The sequence below is a fragment of the Rhynchophorus ferrugineus genome, unplaced genomic scaffold (genome assembly GCF_030347505.1).
Source record: "Rhynchophorus ferrugineus isolate W39M unplaced genomic scaffold, kcgeb_rfMv2 rfM9, whole genome shotgun sequence".
NCBI classification, from domain to species: domain Eukaryota; kingdom Metazoa; phylum Arthropoda; class Insecta; order Coleoptera; family Curculionidae; genus Rhynchophorus; species Rhynchophorus ferrugineus.
Genome location: NW_027472588.1, coordinates 7,666,819 through 7,689,002, shown reverse-complemented (window position 1 = coordinate 7,689,002; position 22,184 = coordinate 7,666,819). Strand labels below are relative to the sequence as shown.

General features: G+C 31.0%; 1 protein-coding gene and 1 non-coding gene across 2 annotated transcripts in view; one reads left to right on the top strand and one right to left on the bottom strand.

Moving 5' to 3' along the window:
* The window catches only part of LOC143202018 (uncharacterized), a 27,514-nt gene extending 5,330 nt beyond the window's left edge, over positions 1 to 22,184 (top strand). The window contains exons 2-5 of the mRNA XM_076413287.1: positions 11,981 to 12,146; positions 17,195 to 17,300; positions 19,650 to 19,821; positions 22,024 to 22,184. Coding sequence (XP_076269402.1) covers positions 12,117 to 12,146; positions 17,195 to 17,300; positions 19,650 to 19,821; positions 22,024 to 22,108 — 393 coding nt within the window. The 5' untranslated portion in view covers positions 11,981 to 12,116 and the 3' untranslated portion in view covers positions 22,109 to 22,184. The remainder of the gene's footprint in view (positions 1 to 11,980; positions 12,147 to 17,194; positions 17,301 to 19,649; positions 19,822 to 22,023) is intronic.
* LOC143203278 (U6 spliceosomal RNA) lies at positions 14,785 to 14,890 on the bottom strand. Its single transcript, XR_013007304.1, has one exon. It is a non-coding gene; the product is annotated as a U6 spliceosomal RNA (small nuclear RNA).

Below are 22,184 nucleotides of genomic sequence, written 5' to 3'. Positions count from 1 at the left end.
TCCAAAGGCATCCTTTAAATCTTCGTCCTCAAGCTCTTTTGAGTATCTAATATTTGCATGTTGAAATCGACGGAGAATAGTTGGCATGAGCATACTGGTTTAGATAACCTTTAGCCGACTTTTTCTTCAAGATGATATAAAAAGTAAAACTTGCGATCTAATCGGTACAATTCTGAGACCTTTTCAACGCACTGTAAACATGTTTTATTCCCACGAAGTGACATATTCAAAAAGTGAAGCCTGGCAATTAGGCGTCAACATGAGATTGGTGACAATTTTACCCGATGCTGTTTAGTATCTAACACCATCTGTTGTAAATCCTTTAGAATTAATATATAAGCTTGATATATTCATAATTTGAAACCAATATTAAACTTTAGGTTCAGAGTCTAAAAATCTTTTCTAAAAATCAGAGTTTTCTTTGACTAAAATCCAGAATTATTTTGTTGTTTGGTAATACAAATGCAATAAAATGAGAAGAAAAAACATGGCAAAAATGCGAATATAAATAATAATCTGATTTTAGATATATAAGGAAAGGCAAATATTTAAGTTATTTCAAAAAACCTGTCGTGATTTATTCATATTTTTTGAAGGCTTATATTTTATGGCTTCCTAATATCTAATGGCGTTGTCGACCAAGAGACCCGTTAAGGATTGTTTGAAAACATTTTTTATGAACTAATATTGACCATCGTCATATAAGAGCAACAGCTAATTAGGAAAATTACTTAAACTTCCTTAATAATAATGTATTTTTAAACACAGAATAAACCGCTAGCTGATACAAAAAAGTCTGTCGAAACGTAAAAGAGAAACCCACGCATGGGACCCATATTCAAATAATGTCCGCATTTTTAATAATTTTGTATATATATAAACATTAAGCTGTTCAATAAGTCCGCGGGATGAGAATAAAACAGTTTAGCTGTAGCTACTTTAACAATATTGTAGTTTTCTGTTGTAGTTTATTGAAAAACTGTATACGTCCATTTGTTTTGTTTATTCCAAGGTTTAAAACTATTTCTGAAATTGTTTGTATTTAGACTGCTTTTTTAAATTCTATATTGAAGAGGTTAAAAACCTAATTATATCACTCAATGGATGCCCGATTGCTCAAGCAGAATCAGCTAAATATCTCGGTATCCATCTTGACGGTAGATAAAATTGGAAATATCATGTTGGACAAAAACAAAACACATTAGAACCAAAAAATATATATAGTGGTTAGTCAGAAGGTACCCTCAACTTGATCTAAAATGAAAGAAATTGATCTGTCTGACAATCAAAAGCCAATATATGGGGTTGCACTAAAAATTCATATCAACTAGTCATCCAACGGTGCCAAAAAAAATTCTTCGATTAATTACAATACTAATCGCTACGTAACCAACGAAAAACTGCGCGATGACCTGGAGATTAAATGGATTTGCGAAGTTATCCAAAATTTCGCCTTGAAACACGAAAGAAGATTACCAAATTATATTAACGTGGAAGCAATACAACTACTGGACAACGCGCAGGATATAAGAATATTGAAGCGAACCAAACCATACGAACTTATAATATAGTGTATTCCTTTAGTGTAAACTATAACTTAAGTTATTATAATTTTATAATTGAGGAATACATATTGATATATTTATCTGGCACTCCTCTTGTTTGTTAATAAATCTAATTATAAATGAAATGTAGTGAAAGATTAATTTATAATTAAGATTGTACAAAGCATATTTAATCAATATGTTATCAAAAAAAATTAAAGGTGATTTTAACAAATTGTTAAGTTCCCATTCAATATAGATCATCCAATGAGGAGCGGTAGTAGCTATCTGACTTTACACCTTTTTCCAGGGTTCACACTGTTTGGTCCTCTACAGTTTTCCTGCGTCTATTATATTTTGAGATTTCCTTCCAAGAAGCTTATATAAGTCCCTTTATTGACATTTAGCTGTTATTATATAGCTGTTAATATATATTCCTTTTCATAAGTAGATTTTTGAATATTTTATTAGCAAGGTTGATACAAACAGATTTGAACTCACTTTGTTTTATTTACCATTATTACAATATTTTATCGCAAGCTACTTGAGTAGCTCTGTAATTATAGTTATCATAATCTTTTCCAGTTTAGATATGTAACATGTTTTCGTATTTTTGTTTTTAATTTTATTTTATTTTGTCTATGATTTTGTAGGAGATATAGGATGTTAATATATGTATATTTTAATCTGGTCAGCTCACATCAGCCGCAACATTTGATATGTTGAGTTTTATGATAGAAAATACTAATTGTGTGTCTGACTAAGTGTGTTGTTTGAACTGTTTGATTAAGTAATTGTCAGATTGTTGTATTGTTGGTAAATTGTTTGGTATTTGATAAATGCAAATTTTGATTGTAAAAATGTATAAAATTTTATGTAAAATTTTATGTTATTAGTAATTTATCTGATATATGTAGCGATCAGTAATTATTTGTTTTGAATATAGAGAAAATATAGAGCAATAAGAATTACCATGCAACATATAATGTATTAGTTTATTAGTCTAAAATAAATTCACCTTACATATTTATGAATTATTATCAAAACCATCACATAACTTTTTTTTACAAATAAGAATGTAATTCCTTTCTCATGCCTCTATGTTATTATCTAGATTTCTTGAGTGATAATCAGTATCTGAAGGTCGTTGTGAATGAAATTATTTTTATAGTATCTGGATACATCTACGATAGGTCTTCCGATTTTCAAAAAACTTTTTTATATTTCAAGTCGAATTTTTTTAATGAGTTTTGTATCGATAGTATCTTGGGAACGTTGTTGCTATATGGACTGATATTATTTTGGGGCTATAGTTTTATTAACTATAAAGTCATAAAACTTACTAGTGTGTTTTAGTTCACTTGTATTTATTGTTTGTTCGGTATGATGAAAAAGAGCATATGCCGAGTATCAATAGCAATTTAACCATGAGGATACTCTTTATTTGTATGATGTGTAATGTAGGTAAAAACTGGTCACACAGCTGTCGTAAACCGGCTTCAGTTTCTTTATTGTAGTGGATTCCTACTAGGTGTTCTCTGATTTTGTGTAACATTTTCTGAAGTTTGTGGATAGGACTCACATGTCACTCCTTTTCGAAGGCTTGAGTAACATGTAAGAATACAGCTGAGCAGATTTCTGTATCTTTGAAGGTTTTTCCAATGACGTCTGTAATTCTATACACCTGGTTGTTTATTATTTGTTTATAAAATCAAATTTATATGAAAATATTAGGTTTTCTCTCTTTGTAATTGATTTTAGTCTTTTCATTATTCAATTTTCAAAATCAATTTTAGGGTGTATGATATGGCTCGGTGAACGGAGGTAAAACGAAATGAAACAGTGGTGTTTACATGATGTGACCGTTATTTATTGATATAGTAAAAATGTGGAAAATACAAATGACAAAAGGTATCGGCGCTGGGTTTACCTGTTGACGAGGCTTGGACAGTCGATGGTGGCACGTATGAACTGAACTATGGTTAGTGACTGAAAGAATGAAAGTACCCTTCATTAACACCCAGATAAACCTCTCGGGGTTGCCAGATATTTGATATCGTATGTTCATTGGTGCTCCTGGCACCCCGTCCGTGTTCAACATCTGGGATTATATTTGTGGGTATTTTGTAGACCGGTATTCCACGATGTATATTCCATATTCATCAAAATCGCTACACAATAGACTATAGTTTTACTACATTTAGTGCTTTTCTAGCATTTGGGCTCTTAATCACCTCTTAGTCATTTTCGATAAATATATTCAACTTGTTTAGTTCTAAATTGTCGGAGAACGTTTATGATTTCAATGATTGTTGTATGCCCAATTTCCACCTAGGCTAGGTTGATCCGTTTTCTTATCTTTTGTTAGATCTTGCAGACAGATATGATTTAGTAATTAACTTACAATATCTTTCTTTTGAAATTTTACGTTATATTCTTTAAAATGTTTTTGAAGTTATTGTATTTCCATTACCACTCCTTAATCAATGTATATAAATAATATAATCTCTGAACCGTATTCAATTGTTCTATGTCTAGAAATAACTTCTAGATATATAAATAATCGACAAACCGAAGAAATGTTTTTAGGAAGGATGGTATATTAGAACAGCGTCGATTTTTTAGGTTCTATTATAGACGAACTCATTGAAAACCCTGGTATGTAACTGTTTATCGAGATTTTCTCATATATTCCATCCTTTTGTATCTGGTAATTTAGTGTGGCTGTAACTTGGTTGTATCTGATGGCATTAAAATAGCTTCACGGGTTGCTGAACTAGTTTTTTCCGTAATTATTTACCTTACGCGACTCACCTTGGCATGGGCAATATATATAGGCCAGCCTTAATACCCAACAATAAAATTATTTGCGTTCGGAGCTAGCGACGACTATCGGACGAATCATCGATAGATATGTTATTGATTCTGCATTCGATAACCCGTTAGAACGAAAACTCCATCGAACCTATAACACTACACCTCCGTAAAATCAATTAAAGTCGTCACTTTTGTTCCATCTATACTTTATTATACTAATAAACCTATAAAATTACCAAATTTAACGTTATGGGTATTTTCACCTCGCCAATTTATTAATATTAAGTTTAAACAGAGTTGTGGAGTAAGCGGTATGTTTGTATAGGCCAATCTACCTCATCGTCTGACAGTTTATTGACTGTAGAATAATTTCGGTCTGAATCTAGAAAGAGAACGGCCGAATATAAGAAAAGGCGAATTCTACACCTACCTTTTAGTCGTAATTGCTCAGATAATGCTATTTTAGCCGGAAAACCAATCTACTTTGTAGTGAAAAAATATAAACTCATATTATTATTCTTATATTTTAAATTTTTATTTACTTAATTCAAGATAAACCGCCCTTGTTTGGTTATTATGAAAATTACCTTGTTCAGTATTGTATCTGTTTCTTATCTGTGTAATACTGAAGGGCTAGGTTACCCATATGTGTCAAATACGTCGAATAAAAGTGTGAACGCTTATAAATTCACTGGTTCATTTTGAATTGTTCAAACATTTTTACGGACTATTTCTTAAAAGTTCAAATTATATTTAATATAGAAATATAGTGTATACAATTTAGATGTGGACGATATTTTGACCTTGGACCTGAAAATTCGGAATTATATATTATGTTGGATAAGGACTTGAGACTTGAGATAATATCAATTAATAACAATAACTTAATAATTCGGAAAGAAACGTGTAATGGAAAAAAGATAGGAAGTAAAAAGTAGAATCCAGACAATTCAATAAATGGACGCCAAAATAGGACATCCAAGAAGTTTCTCCTGTGCACCTGTGTGGTATGCTGGATGGGGCTTTTTTACGAGCTTTTGGAAACTGGCTAGATGATGATGATACAAAAAATTGCAGCCAATATTTGAACAAATTAAAGAAAGCCTCCAGCATGCCACTAGTGGATATTCCAGTAGCTAGTGGAAAAAACAATTCAAAACAAGACATATAATTAATTTCTAGATTATAAATAATATCTAATTTTTTAAATAATTCTAATAATTCTCTATATATGTTAAATAATGAATGACTTTATTGATTTACATTTATAGGCTTGCTTATTTGTTACATATTGTTAACCATTACACAAAACATCCTATTTTAATTTAAATTAAATTTATCCCACTTATAGAGATATTATCTTCGTAACCAACATACCCAATATTAAGACAGCATTAACATAAGTAATATTTATTTAAATAAGTCTATTAAGTTAGATTTAAATGAGAATCTGATAAGGATTTGATGCAATTAGACCATAATCTATTATCTGGTTTAGTCACCACAAAGTCTGTTGAGTCTTTTTATAGTTTAGCAAACAATTTGTAATATATTTTGATTGTTTTACTAATATTATTAGGTTATGTTATTTTTACAACAGATAGTGATTAAATCGCCTCGGGGACATTTGCAACCAACTTCATGTTGAAGCCTCTCTGACGAGCACTTTTCGGTATGCTACATTTCGTCGAAGTGTGAATAAAACTTTTTTTCAGTGTGTTGAATATGTTTCAATTTGTACCGAAAGTAATATTTATTTAAATAAGTCTATTAAGTTAGATTTAAATGAGAATTTACAACAGTGATTAAATCGCCTCGGGGACATTTGCAACCAACTTCAAGTTGAGGCCTCTCTGACGAGCTTCACTTTTCGGTATGCTACATTTCGTCGAAGTGTGAATAAAACTTTTTTTCAGTGTGTTGAACATGTTTCAATTTGTACCGAATAAATGCAATTTGCGGGAAGTTCCACTTAAAGAAAAAAGCTGCTGAAAGTTATCGAATGCTATATGAAGCTTATTACAAACATGCTATATCCATTTGAACATATTAATGCTTGTTTGGATGTATAAAAAGGTTTTCAAGGATTTGAAGTCATTACTGGATGAAACTATCAGTAGGCTATGAAATAGAATTGATGCATTGGTGCAGAGAAATTTGCGAGAAATGGCCGCAATACAAAGTTAAATAAGCAATGTTAGTTTTAAAGGAATTTATGGATGTAGATGTAGATGTTTTAAAAGTTTTAAGGTTTTCTGTGAATTAATATCCTAAAAGTTCCTTGCGCGTATTTCTATTATAACATTTTAAATATTTCTCTATATAAAACAGTTTTCTATTTAGTATTATAGAGTTACTTGGTTTATACAGACGATAATAATTCAAGTCAAAATTGAATTTTCGATATCTATTACTTTTATTGTTTGATAAAATCCGCTGGTGAAGCCCATAAAACACTTTTTGGAACATATGATTATGCTGCTTCGTCATATTCCAATTGTTGGTTTTAGTTTCAATGATCCAAAAGTGACGATTTTGAGGTCAATGGTAAAGAACGCCTTGGAAGACCAAACAAGTTCTAAGGCACGCAATTGCAACACTTATTGGACGAAAGCCCAGCTCAATCTCTCAATGAACGTTCAGATAGTTTAGCAGTCGATGAATAAACCGTTTCCGGGCATTTATATATGATGGGGAAGGTCCAAAATGAGGATAAATTGCTACTACACCAGTTGACTGTAAACCGTTTCAACATCCTTACCAACGAAATTCCTTACCAGATAAAGAAATAGTTTTCTGTGGTGTATTCTGACTGTTGAAGGAAAAGGTACAAAAACCGTTCCATTTTTTGTAGTAATTGAGTAAATTTTCTTTTAACTCTTTTATGATTTATTATAATATTATAACTATATTAACTGTCATCCTGTCCTTGTCATCTGTGATGTCTTTATCCAAATAAAACTCATCGAAAAGAATTAATGGAGAATATATTAGTAGAGGAAAGAACAAAATACTGTACCTATGTCATCCTTTGTGTATCAAATATATTACAGAGCTTCTATTTTTATTCACTATATTAATTGGACGACGAAATAATCAATTTATAATATAATATATTCAAGAGCATTAAATTTTTAATTTAATTATCATATTTGCTGCTGTTTCTTAAAGCTGATGCATGTTATAATCGCCTTAGATTAACCTCGATATTTTCCCGTCATACTTAAATCATTTTTTTGTCAAGGTACGTACTAACTTTTTTCTAGAAATACCTGCTCTAAACGGCTGTACCTGTCAATTAGTATTACGGGATAACGAGCAGTAGTGGAAGCTGAAACAAACAACATTTTTTGACCGGTGAGATTAGATAAGTTAATATCTTATTTGGTCATCGACACCATCTAAATTACACAGTGGATAGTTTTAACTTTTTGAAGCTCCGGAGAGCACCGAAATTTTGCCGTTTCGACATGCAAGGAGCCGTGTTATTTATAGAAAGATAGAACATAAAATTTGATCGCTGTTAGATACATATAATTAACAATACACGCAATCTGATTACCAAATTATAAAACGGTCTGTCTTGTATGTAAAAAGTCGAATAAGCGTTCTAAAAGTTGGAGGTATTTTGCTGTAGGCTATCACACAAAATTGATATAAATTGTTATTAATTCAACAGAATACATGGAGAGATGGCCAGAATATATATATATATATATATATATATATATATATATATATATATATATATATATATATATATATATATATATATATTAACTTTTCATGGAAACTATTTTATTAGAAATTGTTAATATAACATATGAGCTGAGAAGTACCAGGCGTAACAAAGAAAACGCGTTTTTTTTTTCAAATTTGGTTTTATTCATCAAAATAATCTCCATCAAGAGACACACAATCATTCCAGCGCTGCTCTAACATTCCAAAATCACATTTGTAGAACGTTGTATTTTTTACCGCAAAATAAGCATGTCATTAGTCTTTGTCCACTCAGATCATGATGGTTTTGATACCAGAATGAAGTGTTTGCAAAAGCAACATTGAATGATCCATGTTTCATCCATTGTAACATATCGATGCAATAATTTCGGTTTGTCATGTTTAAACATAGCTACACATTGCTCAACATCATCAACACGTTCTTGTTTTTGGTCAACTGTGAGCAAGCGCGGCACCAACTTTGAACAGAGTCAAAGTTGTCTAATTATACTTATAGAAGTGATGGACAAGATCTCAATACTTGACATATACATAATATTCAATTATCAATAAAGTTTTGAACTATCATTAGTTTCTAAAACAGCTGCAATTATTCGCGGAATACATTCGTAGAGTGTCTGAATGCTTTCTATCAGAATGTTTTCAGATTCTTTTACCGAAATAGCGGTCAATTGCTTCGTTAATGCTGGAGATAATTCCTATAATGGTTCAATTAGGTTCATTATTTCACCAGAGACTGAGATAGGGCCGATGGGTCCTCCTAGTTATTTACCTAGATATAAATAATCATAAAGACAAATTGTAGGTTAGTCGGAAACGACTAGTAACAATGTAATAATTAAATAAAAAAAATGAATGAAGCTAAAACTGAATGAATCTATGTAATGCATTTGAATGAAGAACTGTAGGTAAAATATTAACATCTATGATAATCTACAAGCCTGTTAATTATTACTTGTTTTAATTGATATTAATCTAATCAAAAGTCAGGGTCTGGTGAAAAGGGAATAGTTTAACATTTGGATGGTTGACAGGACATGTAATTTTTTTGGTCTCTAATATTCAAATGCTGCTAGAAAGATGTGAAAAAGTACTGGTTAGCGATATATTCAATGACGTTTGCCGTGTAACTCGATATACATCCTTTACGCCTTTGGTTTAACAATTTATTAATTCTAGCAAAAAAGGAGAGTCCTAATATTAAATAAACATATAATTCTGAGGCGATTGTAATAGTGTGTCTGTGTAAAATATAACATTTAAAATGAGAACACTTTGGCGTAATGATTTTCATCCGAATACAACGAACTAACGTTGATTTAACCTGATATCAGATTACCGAATAAATTATCAATAAACCAAAATTAAGTCTTTTGATTAATGATCTTGTATTTTACTGATCGTTATCGATGTTTTTTTGAATCACTCCTAATATTCACATATCAACAAATAAACTAATTTCAAATAATTTTTCATCTGCTATTTCAACCCGCATAGGTCTGATATTTTGTTGAGTTTTTAATAGTATTAGTTAGTAATAGTAATAATTAAAATGTGATTTTATAACAAAATGTTATTTAAATCGTTAAATTGTATCACGTCATTAAATAGTTAGATAACTTCTATTGTATTCTCAATATTTGTGTAATTGGGTCCATATGTTTGCATCACAATAGTTTTATAAACATCATAATATTATACACTGTTCAACAAGAACCAAGACAAGTGATAAGGAAATATTTCACTAGATACGAAATCAAAGGAATCATATCACCATCATATAAATAACTTGATTTTGCATAGTACAGTGAAGTGTATTTAAGAGAAAAAACAGCAGTGTTAGTTAATATATGGAGAATTAAGGACCAATTAGTTTTCATAGAATAAATTATAGGTTAGTCGACAATAACTAATAACAATGTTTCAAGGGGATAATCTAGTTTAGAAATTACAAAAAAAATATTCCAATGTACTTTTAAAACTTCAAGAATATGCCCTTAAGGGGATTTTTTAGAAATCTAAAGTATTTTCGGAGTTATAGCTGTTTTAGTGATGTGGTATCAAAACCGGCTTGGTTAGAACCCGAAAGTTTAAGCGTGATTTTCTCCAAACTATTTTTGCAAATATGCTTAGTACAATCTTAATTATAAATTAATTTGTACTTGATTAATTCACAAACAAGACGAGTGCGAGATAAATACATCAATATGTATTCCTCAATTATAAAATTATGATAACGTAAGCTGTAGTTTACACTAAAGGTATACAATTTACATGTTCGTATCGTTTGTTTCGCTTCAATCTTCTGATTTCCTGCGCGTTGTCCAGTAGTTGTATTGCTTCCATGTTAGTATGATTTAGTAATCATCTTTCGTGTTTTTAGGCGAAATTTTTGATAACTTTTCAAGGCCAGTTGATTTCCAGGTCATCGTGCATCTAATTAATCGAAGAATTTTGTTTTGGCAGCGTTGAATGACTAGTTGATTTAAATTTTTAGTGCAACCCCACATTTGCACCCCATAGGCCTATATTGGCTTTATAATTGACTGATAAATAAATCTCTTTCATTTTAGATCAAGTTGAGGGTATCTTCCGACTAATCATATATTTTGTATATTTGTTTTATTTTGGATTTAATATGTTTTGCTTTTTGTCTAACATAGTGTTTCCAATTGGAATCGAGCATCCATTGAGTGATATAATTAGGTTTTCATAATTTCGCCGCAATGCAAAATTAATATGGACAGATTTGGAGCTATTTAGTTGAATTTTCCAATAATTAGTCCATTTGTAGATTTTGTTGACTCCCATTTGCACTTGTTCTACTGCTCTAGGTAGAGATATGTCGTTTACTATAATAATTGTGTCATCAGTAAAGATTCCAACTAGTGTTTCTTTTGTTGTTGGGATGTCTGTGTAGAGCAGATACAGGAGAGGTCCTAAGACGCTACCTTGTCGGACTCCAGAAGAAACTCTTGACATGATATTCCAAGTTCTACTAAACGAATTTACTTGATATTTGGTTTGAGCTTTCTATATATACTCTTCTAAAGTGTAAAGTAAAATTACGAACTGAAATTTGGAATTTTGCTATTTAAAAGATCATTGGAAATGTTAAAAAAGTTAAAAATTTGTTGTAAATTGGCAAAAAAAGATGTTTGAATTTTTTACTTTTGTTTAAAGTTACTGGAAAGGTTGCACCATTAGTTATTAGTCTGCAACTTTTTGGATTATTAATTATTTCTTTTATATAGTGTTTTTCTGGTTAAATTTTAGAGTCTCCTTTAATAAATTAGGATTTCTCTGGAGTGAGCGTAACCTCGGCGTTAAGCCTACAGACCGGATCTTATCTGGCTTGGTTATTGGCATGTTTGGGATCATTTTTCTTGTCGGGTTTAGAGCTCTTGCCTTTTTTTACAATCAGAGACATAAACGTCTACTCCCCAGCAGGATTCGAACTCGCCACTATGGTAACAGTAGCAGGTCCGTCCTACAGCCTTGACCACCATGTTAACTAAGCCGGTTTATATATTTATTTAAATGGTAATAAATACCTAGGTAAAAATGGCTACTACAAATATTACTTGTTTTATTGTTTTACTTGAGTAATTGGCTAAAGCTCATACCTCTAGACTAGAACAATAATAATTAATTAATAATAAAATTTAATACCCTTAATAATCAAATCTTTTAATATTCGTATGTTCATAATTTTCGAATAATTATTAATTTTTTTAAAATTATTAATTATTAAAATATTTTTAATTTTAACCATTTACTTAATTAATTATTTAAATAATACTAACACTAATTACACACTGCAATAATTAGCGATTTTACTGACTTAAAATAGTTTTTTTTTCATGACGTATTTCCAGCTACCCATCTCACTAATCCCGTTAAATATTACAACTTGAGCTTGGTAGGAGTTTGCGAAATATAAAACAAGAGTACAATTCACTCGCTAAAATTTTATTTGACTCACTGTGCCACCACAAGTATACTTGCGTGAAAATGGTTTTGGTTTTTAAACTCAGCTGTTCAGTAAGTAATCATAATTTTATGTATTTTTAATAAGTCGAAGCGATTTTACGAGCGCAGATTTGAAGCTGCGAGATTTTTTCGCGAGATTAAACCAATAATAATTACCATTTCTCTTAATGTCAGTCTTAATATATTAATAAATCCATGATAGTTATTTTTCAATAACAATACCTATAATATAATGTACAGTTTCTAACAGTTTGGGACAATATAACGAAGAAAATAGTACACCCGGTAATATTATTATTAATATATGCAAATAGCGTTCATTGTTAAGAATAAGAATTATTTGCATCACTAAATAGATTCGATACAATATATTTAATACGTTTGGTAAATGTAAAACGGATTTTAAGTGTGTTTATTATTTCTATTACCGCGTGTACAGTTAATCTGGTTTATTAATTAATGCAACTTTATCAGTTATCATCAATCAAACTGTTATAATGTTTATTCGTATCATATAATGATTTATAATCTCGTAGTTTGGTGCGTCATTATCTATCAAATATAAATGATTGTTTTAAAAATAGCTAATTTCATTAATTAAAACTATTTTATGTATTGATTTAAGGTAAGATATTACTAATTATTATCTACGAAGTAGAATTTAACAAAAACATATGTTTTATAGTTATTAGAAATAAACAGAACAATGATTTTAACAAATAGTTGTAATAAATTACAAGCGAGATGTTATAATTTCTTTAGAATCAGCAGAAGCTCTCTCTCAGTCGGATTGCAAATGTATGATCTTCATTACTAATTCATCATTCTTATAAATCAATTTCTTCAATAATTACTTATTATTTAGAGTTTTTGAATATATAAGGAGATACATATATTGTTAAATGTCCAACTTGTTAAATGTCTTTGAAACTTAGAAAATAATTCTAATTTCTAAGTCTCCTATCTGAACTATTATGAACTTTTAAATACTAATGTTATGAACTTGTTAATATTTGTCTAAGTGTTTCAATAACTGTGTGTTTCGGGAAAAATGGAAATGATAAGCTGAAGAAACAATCTCTGTTGAATGTGTTTAGTGGGAGATTCAATTTTCAGGTGCTTTTACCAAGTTATAACGTCAGTATTTCTTTAAATTCTTAATTTGTATATATCAAATACGTTAACTGTTTTTCGATAGTGATGATGGTTGTACTTGGGCTTCCATTTATTGAATTTTGACTTGTTGTTTTTGTTGAACAAAGCTTTATCTCTCATTCATTGTTATCATTGTTATTACTTCTAAAACTCCACAATAGTTTTTTCCTATTCGTGAACTGTGTTTATCGAAATTTTCAATATCTTATAACTGTAATTGAGAAGGAGAAATAAAGTTTTGAGAAACGTTTCGGGCGACATGGCTTAAATGAAATATAAGACCGTATGGCGTGACTTGATCTTATTAATATTTTAGGTACTTGTATGTATTTTGATCAGCGATATTTACTGATGAAAATCAGTGGTGAAAATTATTGGTGAAACCCTCAAAGTTTTTTTGAGATAGCTTAGCAGTTGATTGATAAACAGTTTCCAGATATTTAATACCATGGGAAATCTCCAAAAATAAGTAAAATGGACCCATATATTGACCCAAAATTCCATTTCGAATTTTCGTTGGAAAATTTTAATTTATGTTGTCAGATGTAGTGTTCCGCGCTGAAAACGTTTTCATCGAAAATCTTTAGATTAGTTTTTGCTTTAGGGATTTGTAATATAAATTGTTCTGTTGCCCATGCCCATGGGGGGTTGTGTGCGATTTATCTATGACTTTCCATCTTTCGAAATCTTTTTGAGAAATATACTTTTTATAATACATAACACTTTTCGAAAAAATTTTTTCTTTTTGCCGGACAATCAGTCTGTTAACCTATAATCACTTTAAACAGTGTTTGGTCATTATATATGACCACCTTCTAAAATTTTGAACTTGCTCGGATTTGAACTCTTGGGCATAGTTATTTGAACGACTCTCTGCTGCAAGTAAACCTTCTAATTCTTCTTACTTTATAATACTAGTCAATAATTACTTACTTTTCTACAAATTTTATTTATTTATTTGTATTTTATTGTATAGACCCATCAGTCTCCGGGACTATTTAGGGTCTATTTACAAATATACAATATACAACATATTTACATTATCAGTTATCAGTTAAATAATACAATGTTTGTACAAGTACGTTGCAAGACGACAAGTAAAATATGTAATAGCATACCAATGCATAAATATATGAATGCTACAGTATAATGATCGCACAACCCATGACAGTGATAAGGATACAAGATACAAAAATTTTTAACGAACATGCATGATTTTATATAGATGCTCACTAATACATTTCTAGTAGTAGTCCTGTTACGGTTACAAAATTAATCAGCTTGTCCAGGTTCTCCAGTCTAAAACACTGGTTCATCGTTTCTCCCAAGTTGACCAACCGTCTTTGCGAGTTATATCTTCGGCATTCGACTAGTATATGTATGGTTGACAGTGAGGAACCACATTCGACGCACAGTGGTGGACTTCTCCCCTTAATGAGAACTTCATGGGTCAGTTTGTAGTGACCAATTCTGAGACGCGAGAATAAGCTTTAGTTGCGTCTGTTGATGTTAGTGATGTTAAGGCGCTGATAATAAAAATGTGGAACGCTTCACGATTCTGCGTGTCATCATTGCGCAGGGACCATGTTAGTCTTCTCTAGTTGTTCCAATTTTAGTATATGTACCGCCGAAGCGACTACAGTTTTCTATAAAAAATGAAATAAACTGAATATTCTGCTTTAAAAGAATGTTTTACTTGTGGGAACTCGTTAGAATGCTGTGGAAAACTATTCTGTTGTGCTATTCTGAGAAGTTGTTTAATTCATAAATACTTTTCGGTGTGATGATTATATATTATATTGACAGAAAAGTGCGAGCGAAAAATTCTTTGTGTTACTACATTAAATTATTTTTACACACCTTATCAGATAAGTAAATAGACTCCTATTAAAAAAAATTATAATAACAACATTTTATGGTGATGAATATATTCAAGTTATTTTATGGTTATTTCTTTATGTCTTATCTTTTATGTTAATGCGCTGTGTAAGAAGATTTAGCCAATAATGTGACTAAAAATAGTAATTCTATCTTAGTTTACTGCTTATTAAGTTCGCTGCGTATACTTATCATATTAATGAGATAGAAATTTTGAATCCTTTGTTGAGAGGTTAGTCCAGTTGTGCAAGATATCTCAATAAATTCCACTCACTTAAAAAATGTTTATAGCATTTACTAAGTTGTTCAATAAACGGAATTAAATAATGAACTGAAATTGAGAATAAACCACGAATATTTATTTTACATTTATTTATTAAAATTGGCGTAAAAACTAACGTTAATATTTCTCTCGTCTTAAGATACTAACAAATAACTAGAATTTAGAAATGTTCCAGTTAGTGAAGTAATGTTCAGACATCAATAAGATCAGATGGTTTGAGATGTTTGATGACATTATGTATACACAGAAATGTGGACGCATTCGCAATGCACTTCAGAGTTTTACTTTGGAACCTTTTAATCATTTGCATATTGTAATCGTTGGTGCATAGCTTCACTGTCGTCTTAGAATTTGCTTAAATAAAATAAGCTTGTTGTAAATTGATAACTCGGAGTTTCGGTCAAACAACCAATGCATTTTCATGGATTTTATTTTGTTTCTTTTTTATATGCTTCTTTCATCTGAGCTTGGTATCTAGAGCCATACCAAGGTATTTTTCTGTGATGAGATTGCTTATCTGTCTGTGTTGTTACTGGCGTATCACTAGAAATGGTGACAGTGGCGCTACATAATATTTGTACATAAATTATTTCTTTTTTTAGCTAATTTAGGGCTCGTGGTGGTTTTCTATAAAATCTGCTAAATATTCATTTTTTACAGTTATTATTGCTTTTATTAAATCCATTTTTCGTGGTATGAAGAGAGGCGTAAATCAGATGTAGCTAAATACGGTGAATAAGATAGGTGCTGAAACATTTATATAATATTTTTAATCTGTAAGCAGGTGCATTTACTTGATATATGTTTATTTCTTTTTCAATTGGATTTTGTGGCACGTATTTTTGCACTCAATTGGCTTCAAATATTACTAGGTCTACTTGAGATAATGAATTAGGCATCCATAAGAAGGCTGTAAGAACAATTGAAGAACAAGAAATTCAGTTTATAAAAACGTAAAATCCCTTTGAAACTCTTAAACTAATCAGCATTATTCTAGTTAAAAAGAGACAGAACGAAGGCTGATGCCTCCGAATATGTAACCTAATTGGTCTATAAAATTGGCAATGCTGAAATGTAAATGACACCGCTGTCATATGTCAATGTAAATATAATAAAACAACTCTAATTTTAGATTAAATATTAGATAATGTTAAATATAATGTTAAAATAAATTATATTTTATAACGTTGATTTTGTTTTATTATTTTATATACATTCGTATTTTGTTGTTTGAGTTAAAATAAACGAAAACTTAAATTTGGCGCGGCAACGTTGCATTATAAACTTTGATGACCTGCATTTGATGTTTGACTATAGTTATACTTAACTTACTGTAGTTACTGTCAAAGACGAGAAGTTAGTCGGCAACAATTAGTAATATTACATTAATAACTTAAAAGAATCTTAATTAATTGAGCAGTATTCTATAATTTAATGAAGTTTTTATGATAAGTTTGAGAGGGAACAGCTCATAGAATATTTTAGATATAAACTGTTCGTTTTCTCAGTCAAAAGTTTTAAAAATGGAAACACTTTAAAAATGAACATTCCAAAAGGTAATTTTTGTTGTATATCGCTTGTTACATTCCGAATTTGAAAAACACAGCTCATGAAAAATTGTTTAGTGTATATGGTGACTTCTACTGTTAACAATTACTGTGGTTGAAGCAGGTTATTTACAAAACGACTTGTTTTCGTTATTTATGTGAAATAATTTGCTTCAAATAATCACCAAGTAATTATAACATTTTACTGACCATGCTGATTAAAATTATATTTTTAGATTATCCTAAGCAGTCTTGTTATTATAGCAAAAACGAAACCAATTCTGCAAGAAATAAGGTTGTCATTGGCGGAACCATCTAGCTACAATATATATGAACCAAATGGTGAGTTTACATTAATTACACTGTGTAACAATTTTTTTTGTTCTATAATATTAAATGAAACGGCATACTTTGTCAAATTGTACCTGCTGCACACAAAAACTTAAACGGACTTCTTGTAACATGTTTCTTGTAATCATTTTAAAGTTATGTGTTATAAATAAGTAAAGACTGTTTGAAAATTTAAAATTTTTAAATAAAAAATGGAGTAATATATATTTACAAATAGACAATAAATCAAAATAGCTCTGGTTTAAGTGGTCAGTAGAAAAAATAAGTCATATATTCTGAAAGAGAATGACGAAATATAAATTTTCCTCTTGTGAACAGTAGATTCCTTTTTCATTACAAACCAGCAGTAATCTGCTAACATTTTAGAATTCTTTCTTACTTGATAATGCTCTTCTGTTTGTTTTATATCCTGGTGAAAGCGTTCACCATGTTCGTCACTCAAAATTTCAAAGGGGGGGGGGGGGGCTAACGAATCGATCATTCTCTAAAAACTGGGCATTTTTAGCTTTAGGGTTGTCTAAAAATCCACGAATTACTTTCTTTAGAGATAACCAAGATACGAACCTTTGTGCGGTAAGATTTTCATCGAATTCATTCTTTTTAAAAGTTTTCTTATTTTTGGGCCAACAAAAATAACTTCTTAAAATCTCTTCATCGCTTAATTTCGAGAAAACAATTTTCTAGCACAAAAATCCTTTACAATTTTTATCCATGGCCTTAACAAAATTTTTCATTAGACCAAGTATTATATGCAAGAGTGGAATAATGGAATAAGTGTTTCATATTTAATATTTGATTCACTACAAAGTCAGTCCTTTTGACTGTGAAACCCTCCTGTAGCCTAAGCAATATAACAGGCCAATTGAAAAGTCTCCGCCTACCATAGTAAAACATATTTATTGGCAAAATTAGTTTTTGTTATTCAACATAATTCCCTTCAAAGGTGATACCTCCAACTTTTCGATACCATTTTTGTAGTACGATTTGTTCTTTGCTTCAAAATAGGCGTCAATTTCGGCGATCACCTCTTCATTTGACGAACTTCATTTCTTTCCAGCGAGCATTCTCTTGAGATCTGAGAACAGGAAATAATCGCTGGGTGCCAGATCTGGAGAATACAGTGGACGAGGAAGCAATTCGAGGCCCAATTCATGGATTTTTGCCATCATTTTCACTGATTTGTGACACGATGCATTGTCTTGGTGAAGCAGCACTCTCTTTGTCTTCAAATGCGGCCGTTTTTTCGGCGATTATGTAATAGTCGCTGTTGATAGTCCTTATTTTATTAACGTAGTTAATGAAACTTATTCTATGCGCAACCCAAAATACAGAGGGCATAAGCTTGCCAGTCAGCTGTTGCGTTTTCTCACGCTTTGGAGCGGGTTCATCGTGTGCAGTCCACTCGGATGACTATCGATTGGACTTCGGAGTGAAATGATGGAGCCATGTTTCATCCATTGTTACATATCGACGCAAAAACTCGGGTTTATTACGCTTGATCATCTTCAAACACTGCCCCAAATCATCAACTCCTCGTTGTTTTTGGTCAAAAGTGAGCTCACGCGGCTTCCACGTTGCACAAAGCTTTCTAATACCCAAAGGCTCGTGAATGATATGATGTACACGTTCAGTTGATATCTTTAGAGTGTCTGCCATTTCATTCAATTTCAATTTACGGTCATTCAAAATCATTTTGAATTTTTTTAATGTTTTCGTCGGTAACGGTCTTCGGTGCTCATTTCACTACCTCTAATTTTAGCATACCAATCCTTGACGGATGATTTTCCTGGGACAGTGCCCGGAAACTTAAAAAAGCAATATTTTATCAACACGCGAAATTCAAAATGCTATAATTCACAAACTAATGATCCGACAGCTGTCAAATTTATGCACACATCTTTTGAGGGTTAGTGCTAATTAAAAACATATGGATTTAATTCTAGTAGCGCCATCTGTGTCAGGACGGGGATTTTTCTCTTGACCTGTTACCAACAACTTTTATATCAGCACGAACCTTCTAGTTTTATTCTTTGTATTTGATTAATCCTAAAATTTATTTATGTTTTCATACTTCTTTTAAAATTACTGACTTTGCGATTGGTATGAAAGGATATCGGCTGCCATTATGTAGTAAAACAGCTTTTACGCGTAAAGAGTATTCACACTATTACTGAGAAACGTGATGTGTTACAACCATATCAATAGACAGTATTTTAACAATAAAGGAACAAGGATTTAAAAACACCTAATCTTATTTATGTTAGAAAAACTATATCACACAGTATTATAGACGTTTCATTGAAACCCAGTTGATGTTGAGTTTTGGCTTGATTTGAACAGGTCCGGGAACATATGCCTTTGGATATGAAATAGATGACCCCGAAACAGAAAACTTACAATTCAGAGACGAAGAGCGCCACGCTAATGGAACCGTCACCGGAAGATACGGCTGGATGAGTCCCGATGGAAAAATCGTGATTGCCGAATATATTTCTGACAAAAATGGATATAGGTAACATAATATGTGTAATGAACTTATTCTGCTACATGACTCAGTATCGTTATCTTATTTAAGTTATTTTTAAAAATGGGTTTGTTTATGTTTATGATTACATCTGAAATGTTTGTTAGGTTTGCTTACTGAATATAAATCTGCTTTTATGACGAACTGGCAGGTTACAAGAGAATTGCATTAAAACATATTTTCAAGCGATTGCATCTGAGATTTGTTTTTACTATATATAACGATGTTTTTGAGATGTAAGTGAGTCCTTGTTTGGCATGTATTGTTATGATATACATTGTTATAGAGATGTTTGTTTTTTATTTTAGTTAAATTATCAAGAATGACATTGGATGGAAGATAACCTTTTCTGTTGCTGTAAAAATGTTACAATATTGATTATATTTCCATTTAGATATATTTGATGAATAATTTATTATATTTCATGCAGTCTCTAAGATATAAATTGGGTAATCTATACTTTTAGTAGTCGTTTTTTTTTGTCTGAGTCGTTATATGACCAACATTTGCTATATTTATAAACATTAGTTGTGGTAATTTCGTAGTGTTTTTCTAGGTTTTCCTTCGCGATGGATTGTCAGAAAAACCTATAATGTTTTCACAACGTTTCGATAGAATTTCAGCAGCTATCTTCAGGTTTTGTTTGTTTTTCCGATTCTGCTTCTCATTATATGAGCTGTGCTGCAGCCGATGGTGGTTCATATACCATGTATTAATTAGTTTTGTCGTTCGTTGATAAACTGTACATTATTCCAGCGCTAAAGGTATTGTTCGGCTGCTTTGCTAGACATATCTCAGGCTTTTGACAAAGTATGGCATACGGGCTTGCAGGTTAAACTAAAGAAACTTCTCCCTCATCCGGACTATCAGTTACTAAAATCGTATCTCACTGATAGATATTTTATTGCAAATCAAGGCGATGAACATACCGAATTAAATCACATATATTCGGAGTTCCGCAAGGTAGTGTACTGGGTCCAGTACTGTATCTTCTTTATAGGGCTGATCTGCCCATCACAAAAATAACTACTGTGGCAACATATGCAGACGATACAGCAATCTTAGCATCCCATGAAGATCCAGTGACAGCATCAATAAGCCTGCAAACCCAGCTGGAGCAAATACAATTATGGTTGAAGACATGGCGCACTAAAGCCAATAAAACAAAATCCACGCATATAACGTTTACCCTGCGTAGAAGAACACGGAAACAACCGGGAGTAAAGTTATATGAAATGTATTGGCTCATCGGGCCCAAATCTATGTTGTCATTAGATAACAAGGTATTGCTGTATGAGTCTATACTCAAGCCCATTTAGGCATATGGAATCCAAATATGGGGTACCGCTAGCAAATCTAATATATCCATCATTCAACGGTTCCAAAATAAGGTGTTGGGTGCCATTGTTGATGCTCCGTACTATATTTCAAATAAAGTGATACAACGCGATATTCCTCTAGAACCTATAACGAGTGTAATTCAACATGTTTGTGTCAAGTACTTCGAAAGTGTGCCAGTGCATCCCAATGTACTCGCTAATCAGCTAAATATGCGAAGTGATAGTGAAGTGCGTAGACTAAAACGTTTAACACCCCCTGATCTGATTACTGGACATATATAGACTTTAGAAAAAGCTTTAGAATAAGACTAATTAATTAATATAATATTTTATACAGAAGATTGTTTAATGAAGTGATTTTCTACATGCCATGTATATATAATATAAACATAAGAAATACTTATTGCCAATAGGGCAGATTATGGACTCATGAAGAGTAATAAAAAAAACTAAATAATTGTTATCTTAAATGTAAGAGTAATAATAAAAGTAATAATAAATAATTTGTTATTCACAAAAGTAAAATATTTATAAATTAAGATGAAATTGTGTTTAATTGAGAATAAATTGTGTTAATTGTTGTAGTGAAATTAATACTGATTATTTTAATCATTGCTAAAGAATATCTCTTAAATTTTATTCAATTAATGTTGTGCATTTTACTAAAATAATACTAAATTATAATCTTAATTATGTTTGCTCATCATTCTCCTTTCGTTCTTTTTTAACTTCAAGTTTTTCTACAAAACCAACTTTTATCATGAAGCTCCACATGTTTGATATTACAGAAAAGATTTATCTTTAAGAACTTATCGAATATCTTTTACCACTTAACTTTTACTTGTTTTAGGGCCAAAGTTGAGACACTACCAAACTTCAGGACCTACAGGGATAGACGTTTCAAAGCCCAACCAAACAATTTTGCTTTTAGATAGGACCAGGATAGTATCGATTGTTCCAACTTTATTTATTTGAAAACATTTTGTTTGTTTGAAAATAGATATAAATAAA